At 38.9% G+C, this 8017-nt stretch overlaps 2 protein-coding genes across 2 annotated transcripts; both read right to left on the reverse strand.

Annotated features, from left to right (window-relative positions):
• Window positions 1–420: 420 nt before the first annotated feature.
• On the reverse strand, window positions 421–5389 carry LOC145800111 (zinc finger BED domain-containing protein RICESLEEPER 3-like). Its single transcript, XM_082889755.1, has 2 exons — window positions 5042–5389; window positions 421–507 (listed from the first exon to the last, which is right to left on the reverse strand). Exons 1-2 carry the CDS (start codon window positions 5387–5389, stop codon window positions 421–423), a joined length of 435 nt encoding a protein of 144 aa, XP_082745881.1.
• A 95-nt stretch (window positions 5390–5484) lies between these two features.
• Window positions 5485–6099, reverse strand: LOC145800112 (zinc finger BED domain-containing protein RICESLEEPER 3-like). The gene is made up of 2 exons (XM_082889756.1): window positions 5859–6099; window positions 5485–5726 (listed from the first exon to the last, which is right to left on the reverse strand). The coding sequence occupies exons 1-2, from the start codon at window positions 6097–6099 to the stop codon at window positions 5485–5487; spliced, it is 483 nt and encodes a 160-aa protein (XP_082745882.1).
• Window positions 6100–8017: the final 1918 nt, after the last annotated feature.

Below are 8017 nucleotides of genomic sequence, written 5' to 3' on the forward strand. Positions count from 1 at the left end.
TGTAATACTTATGTCTTGAAACTCAATGAAATAAAGGAATGTGGTTAGTTTATATGTAAATGCTTGTCTTATCTGATGGGTTTAATGTTATTTTTTTGAGGGCGTTACAATAAATCAATAACAACAGCCCAAAAAAATCTGCCAATCTTACAAATCAAATAAAACATCCTAATGCAACAATAAATCAATAATATAAACAACACAATATGCAAACAGACCATACAATTGCAATAACTATTACAACAATCTGCAAATAGACCATTCAAATTTTAAAACTAAACTAATCAAAACATAGAACTTCCATATCCCAACTCAAAAATATAAAATTACATCATTTAAAAAAAAGAACAAGAGTCTTTAAAGTTTCTCTTAGTAAGAAAAAAGAGAAACTGAAACTGTCTGATGGTGTCTTCACTTGAATCACGCTCCAAAAGTTCCAAAAGTTTCCTTCAACTTTGTCGATAAAGCTCCAAAAACTGGTTCATTTGCATTACACTTCTCAAAAATCTAGTTCATTTGATAAAGATTAATATTAGTGTAAAATCTTAAAATAATTATCATGAATAACTCTTGCATTTAATGAAAAAAATTAAAAACATTAAAACATACCTTGTTAAGATGTCATAATTACAAGAAAGAAACCATTGAGGCAGCAAAATCTCTTTAACAGATGGCTCGCCAACCTATGAAAAGAAGCAAAAAATTTGATTTCATCTATTTTTTCTTCTACTTTTCACATAAATTGATTATTAGAATGGACTTTAATTATATAGGATAAAAGATTATACTTACATTAGGTGTCTTTTTCAGTCCATGTAATGCACGTACCTGTAGACACCCCATTTTTGACCGCCCTTAAGACTTGGATGCGACTGATGGTTTACATGGTGGAGAAAGGTGTGCAGGGGAAAGATTCAGTTTCTTCGGCAAGGAGAGAGTCAAAAACTCAACTTCATGCCCCTTTTTTTGACCAAATCAATCTTGATCAAAAGATTTTAGACCTTGAAACCCTCTCTTTCAAAACGTTTTTGAAATAAAGTTTCTACGATGTTCCAATGCTCGCATTTTGTTAAATGTTGTGCTTTTCGGTAAACCAAGCAAGGACAAAGCAGAAATGAATGAAAGAGAGATGAAATCTTTGAAAAATCTTTCAAAACACCTTACTTAGGGGTCTGAAGTTGAAGAAAAGAAGAGAAGAGGGAAGAAACCCAGTTGGGGGAGAAAATGGGCATGAACTGTTAAGAAAGAGTCGAGCAACCCTCGTCGAATCGGGCCTATTCATTTGCATACTTGGAATCAAGCTATGAGGCTACCACCGTTGGAAAAAAGACTTCTGGGGCTTCATTTTTCACTCAAGAATCTCCTAAAGCCAATTCCGGGCGAGGGAGATATGGTTGATTGAAGTAGGGCATCACTCCGGTTGGACTGAATCTGCGCGGCTTCACCAAAACAGGCATAACTTTTTGCACAGGAGTAATTTTAATGCAAGGTTTGCGCCATTGGAAAGATAGCTTCCGGGGCTTCAATTTGGACACCTGGACAACCACCATTGGACTTCCCAATCACTGGCCGGCCACCTTTCTTTCCGGCAGATCCATTTTTGTCCTGAAAAGTAGCCGGCCGACCATAAAAGGTGGTAGGCCGGCTACTTATGCCCAGAAAGCCCAAAATTGACAGATGTCTTCCCTCCAACTATCTTCCACAACCTCCAGCTGTCCCTAGCTCAGATATTTTCAACCTTTAGTGTTGCTTTTGCTATATATGATGATACATCTCCCATTTTCCAAGAGGGACAAGTTTTGGCTCCATTTTTGAATTTTTTTTTTCCCCCCCTTTTTCTTAGCCTCTCTCCCTATATATAATACACACTCCACCACCATTGTTAAGGGTTAGACACTTTTGGCTTAGGCTCATAACCCTCCTCCTTCATTACTCTCTACTCCAAGCACCAAAACCCCTTAAGTTCTATACCATTTACCCTACACCTCATAGCACAAGGCCTCCATCCTCCATTCTAGCAACTTGAGGCTGCTTTCCAGAGGTGAAGAGCTCCCAAAATTGGCCCAAGAGCTGCTGGTCCATTGGTCTACAAGGGTGAGTCCCATTTTCCCTCTTTTGTGCCTTATTTTGCTTTGTATCTAAGCCATACTTGCTAGCATTTTTGGGCTCCGACCCAAACTGTAAATAGTCATATTTTGAGCCCCTTTTCATGTTTGATCAAGGACCTCCTGCTGTTTGAGGTCCCCTACTATCACTTGCTTCTTTAACTCTCTTTTAGGCCATTTTTTGCATAGTATTTTAGGCCTATTTGTGAGTTGTTTTGGACTTTTCCATAAACTGTAAAATAACTTTTTTTGAACCCCTCTTCAACATTGTTGAAAGGATCTTCTCTGTTCGAGGCCTCCTGCTATCGCTTTCTTCTTTATCTCTCTTTTAGGCCAATTTTTCATAGTATTTTAGGCCTATTTGTGAGCTGTTTTGGACCTTTTCATAAACTGTGAAATATCTTGTTTTGAGCCCCTCTTCAACATTGTTCAAGGGCTCTCCTCTGTTTGAGAACATCAGCTGCCACTTGTCTCTTTACCCCTCTTTTAGGCCTTTTCTTGCATGATAGTTTGGCCTTATTTGTGATTATTTCCGTGGCTTGATGTAAACTGTAAAGTACCTTGTTTTGAGCCCCTCTTCAACTTTATTGAAGGGATCTTTGCCATTTGCGGCCAGATGCTGTCCCTTTGTGTTTAATCTCTCTTTTAGGGCCATTTTTGCATGATAGATTAGCCCTATTTGTGTTCATTTTTTAGACTTGTTATAAACTGGAAATATGCATGTTTTGGGACTTTCTTGCATCTGTCTTCATGCTTCATGATCAAATAATGCATGCTTTGTATAGCTGTAAGTCATTCCATGTGCCTAGTTTCGAGTTTCGGGGTTCATTCCATGCATCGGGTGCCATGTTTCCATGTTTCGGGGCTGTTTTGTATCACATTTCAGTTCTGAAATTTGCATGTTTTCATACCATATTCCATGCCTTGCTATGCTTTGATAGAGTGGCATTTGTTGCCTTAGGTTCGGTCATCGGTTTGCGTACATGCGTGCACGTATTTCGAGAGTCTCATTTTTCATCTAATGGCTACTGATGTGAGTGTGGCTGAGGTCCACTCATGTTGGTGTAAGTCCATTGTGCATTGTGTATGCCATTTCATTTCATAGCATTGCGTATGCTAGGCTGTATGTTAGAGCATTGTGTATACCTTGTTACATCGTGCATTGTGTATGCCATCTCATAGCATTGTGCATGCTAGGTTGTATATTAGTTGCATTCATGCATGTCATGCATATTGCATTGTGCTTGGGATAGGAGTTAGCCCGAGCATGGGAAACGAGGGACGTTTCGTACTTCGAGTGACGGAACGTGTCTCAATTCCTAGTCATCGACACTCCGGATTATCCATGATGGAGTTTAGGTCTTGTTGTGTTTATATGTGCATTCATTCCACATTGAGTCGTGCAATTCGACTCCTCGGCCATCCTGCATCGATATGCATGATTGGTGGCACGAGGATCGAGGACTACACTCCCTGAAGAGTAGTCATGCATACATATGTGAAAATACTTTGCCATGCCCCTTTGTTGCTCTCTGTCGCAGCAAATCAGAAATCGGCAGCCTTCCGGAGCTTGACACGCATTCCAAGAACAATTGCAAACAGAGGCAAACCGGGACATCGCGAGGGATTCTCCGCACAAGGCAACCCGAGCATGCATCATTCATCATTTGGAACAGAGCTGAGGCGGTCCATGGATTTGCGTGCCAATTTATTGCTTTTCTAGATTAATTTGTTAATTAATTAGGATTCTGTATTTATTCAAGACTGTATTATTTATTTATTTGGGACTGTGTTATTTATTCGGACCCTCTGCGCGAGGGCAATGTTGTAATAAGTGTGCGTGTGTGTGATGTATGTCTTCCAACCCCACGTCTTTCTCCCTTTTATTTACCAGCTTATAATGGTTAGATTAGGGCATGTTTCAATTAGCATACAGTATGATAGCATGTTTACATTCATTTCATCTGTCTTGCATGCACCGGGTTCGGCGCATCATACTAACTGCATTGTATTTCAATTTCAAAGTTGAATACATGTTAGCTGTAGCATTTCATATGCCATGTTTAGAATAGCCGAGCCTATCTTAGTTGCATTTTTGCATGTGTTGCATTAGGTATTTCTGTATAGTTAGGATCATGCATGGATTTCTAACATAGCTTCTGTTTTGGCTTGGAGTACTCGGTAAGTTTTTATGCTTTAGCATCCTTACATGCGTATGAGTGACTGCTGAATAGCATGCTTACCATGAGGCTATATGCTTATGTGATATAACTGCCTGAATGCCTGTGGGTGAAGGTTGGGTTATTTGAATTAGAACAATTCATCAAATGTGTGTTTTAAGCCCACTAGATAGTGGCAAAATCATGTTTTCTAAGCCCACCCGAGGGTGGCAAATCCACGTCTTAGCCTACTTGCGGGTAGCACCATCAAACAATTTTCAAATAAACAAACATGAAATGTTTTGTTCCAATTCAGACGATCCAGTCTATACTTGTATGCTGTGCGCATCACATAGTAAATCTAGGCTAATAACTAGAATAAGAACGCATAATGTTTTCAAAAATAGATATCATGGTTAGTAGAGGCCGATCTTTGATCGGGCGAGCGGGGGTGCTCATGAAGTGACCTTCCCCAATCGTACCCAAGTTCCCGAGCCAAGGCAACTTTGGTGATGACGGACACGTGGCCTTAGGCAAACGAGTCAGGGTTTCCTAAATTTCCCCAAAATAAAACATTTAGGTGGCGACTCTGTATCTGGCAAAGCAGTCCGTGTTTGGCACTTCTTTCAAAATCTGTTTTCTCAAAACGATTTGCCAGATTTGGACTCTTTTGTTCAGATTTAGGACCGTGACATTTGAGAGTCCTGAGCTGTAGTGACCCCAATACGAACGGAACGGGACTCACCCTCCCGGGGCGTTCAGGGACGTCTACAGTACCCAATCAGCTCCACACAACAATATTTGGACAGTTTCTGTTAATAATGATGCATGATAAGGATCAATGACTCTACCACCAGCACTAAATGTAGACTTCGAAGCTACTGAAGTGATAGGAACCGATAATATATCACACGCCATTTTAGACAATATACGAAACTTCAGATTATTCACTTTCCACCACTCTAATGCATCAAAATAGGAATCTAAATCTTCGTTACAAATATAAACACCTTCTTTTAAATAAATGTCCAAGTCAGATTTCATAGGTTGAATGGTGTCAGCTTTTCTAACGAAACATTCAAATTTCGATTTTTCAGTTACAACATATTTTCCCACACCTTGCATAGAACTACTTGAACCAGTTGCTCGTGTGTTGTGCAAAAAACTTTCTCAGTATTTGATGAGGTGTGAATAGAAACATACTCATTGTAAAGCTCATATCAAGCCTCACGAACCATAGAGATGTTTCTAGTAACTTCAACTTCTAGGTAAATCTCTGGAAAACAAAAATCAATAAGCATAATTTTGTATCTTGGATTTAAAACAACAGCCATAACCATCAATAAATTGCATTCACCCCAATACTTGTTAAATTTGACCTTCATCTTCAAAGTCATTGCTCGAATGTATTCATTGTCATCCACTGATTTCTCATTCAATATCTCTTTTATTCTCCACACTTCTGTAAAGAACAAATTAGAAGTTGGATAGTCACTTCCAGAAATGATATTTGTCACTTCATTGAAAATTGCCAAAAATTGACACACATTCTCAACTTTTATCTAATCTTTAAGGCTAGGCACATAAATAAAACCCAAATCCCTCTCTTGGTACTTAGGGAAGACATCTTTAAACTCCAATGCAGTAGCCATCATCATATATGCTCCATTCCATTGTGTAGGACAATCCAAAATCAATTTCTTTAAAGGCAATTGTAACTGCTTAACAATTTCATTAAATTGAAGAAAATGAGCTTTTGATGTAACCAAATACTTCACACATTCACGAACACCATCAACAATATCTCCAATTTCACTAAGGCCATATTGCACCATGATATTGAGGATATGTGCATAACAACGAACGTGAAATTTTTTTTCAGCTAATGGTAATTTCTTCTTCATGGCAAAGTTTTCTTTTAAGATCCTCAAAGCAATGTTATTGTATGAAGCATTGTCAACTGTAATAGTAGCCACCTTGTTTTCAATTCTTCATTCAACTAAACATTTGTGAAGGGCATCAGCAATGATAACACCGGTGTGTAGAGGTGGTACATTACAAAAGTTGAGGACACGCTTTGTAACAACCCTCATACTGTTTACCGATTACTGACTGATTGATTACCGATTACCGTTAAACTGAATTGATTATGACTGATAATTGGACTGATTAAAGTACTGAACTGACTGATTGAAATTGGAAACCGAATTGATTGAGTATATGTTAGTTAAATTGCATTTTATCTGTTTGACCGTATGATTATCTGTTCATGCTTATATGTTTAAACTGCTAATTGAAGGCCATATCGGCGGCCGAATTAGGAATTGATTGATGTTTTATGATCCACATAATTAATGTAATTTTATGGTATAATTATCTGAAATTTGATTAGGTATGATTAAATTAGATTAAATAATGAGTTAATTGCAGAGTTGACTTATTTACCGTTTCGCCACTTAGTGGCCACCACTTCACACCTCTTGAGCCTTATTACACCCCACGTGCTTGATCAAAACAAACTTTTCTTCTCCCATTCTTGCACTCAACCGACCCAAGAGGAGAGTTAGAGAGAGAGAGAGAATTGTTCTAGAGAATTGGCTTGAAAGGCTTGAAGAGATCATAGGAGATTTGCCTAATTGGACTCCTAAACCTTGAATACAAGCTCTAGGTAAGGATTTTATCTTCTCATTCTTGTGTTTGAACTGGTTCTTGTATGGTTCATGTCTAGTTGTAGAGCTAAGTCATGAATTGGTCCATTAATGGTGAATTGAAGCTCAATCTTTGCATGCATGTTTGTATTGTAGATGTTTGAGTTGTTTTCATGGCAAAAGGTTACATGCATGTTCATAATCATGTTTAAGTCCATGATTTCACCATGTTTTGAAAAAGAATTGGCTCCTGAGAGCATCAATTGAAACTTAAGTGTTGCATGCATGTACATATATTGAAGTTTTGAGGTGGTAGTTCACCATACCTCACATGCATGTCCATCTTTTGGTCATACTCTATGAGTTCATCTTATCTTTGAAGGTTTGAGCTCTTTTGAAACAGCATTAAAGCTTTGAAAACGACTTAAGATCATGCATGTCATGTTTGAAGATTGTTCTTGAAAATGACTTGAAATTGGGTTTGAATTAAACACCCTTGGGCTTTGATTTCTTAAAAATTGAGCTTTGAAACATGATATCCTATGTGTTTTTAAGTGTTTTCCAGAAAATGGGCCCAAGAGGATTGGTTTTGATGCTTTTGAGCTTGGTTTTAGACCTGGAGATCGAATCTGGGATTTCCAGATTTCAGTTGTCCGCTCGAGCGGGGGTAGTGCCGCTCGAGCGGGAAAATCGAGCTTCCAGCATCTTGCACTGTTTTACAGTCCGCTCGAGCGGAGGATTGGGCGCTCGAGCGAAGTCTTGTCTCAAGCTCGAGCGGGCGTCGAGCGGTGATTTCACCCGTCCAGTACTTTCACAGTACGCTCGAGCGGGAAAGTTTACGCTCGAGCGTGTACCTTTGTTGCATGTCCGCTCGAGCGAGTAAACCTGAGCTCGAGCGGGACTCTGTTTTTCTGAAAATGCTTTTAAGTGTACATCTTTGCATCCTCATCCCATTCTAGGCATTCTTAGGCCTAGTTTAAGACATCTTGTTGAGGATATAGACGTAGAACACACCGAGGCATTAGGGATTAAGTTATTATATTTCCCAACTGTGTAGCTTAGTGTGTTCAATCTGTTAACTGTGTAGGGTTGGCGACTGGAGAGA

This window comes from Camellia sinensis, chromosome 10 (genome assembly GCF_055761805.1).
Source record: "Camellia sinensis isolate YWXY chromosome 10, ASM5576180v1, whole genome shotgun sequence".
In the NCBI taxonomy this organism is placed as follows: Eukaryota; Viridiplantae; Streptophyta; class Magnoliopsida; order Ericales; family Theaceae; genus Camellia; species Camellia sinensis.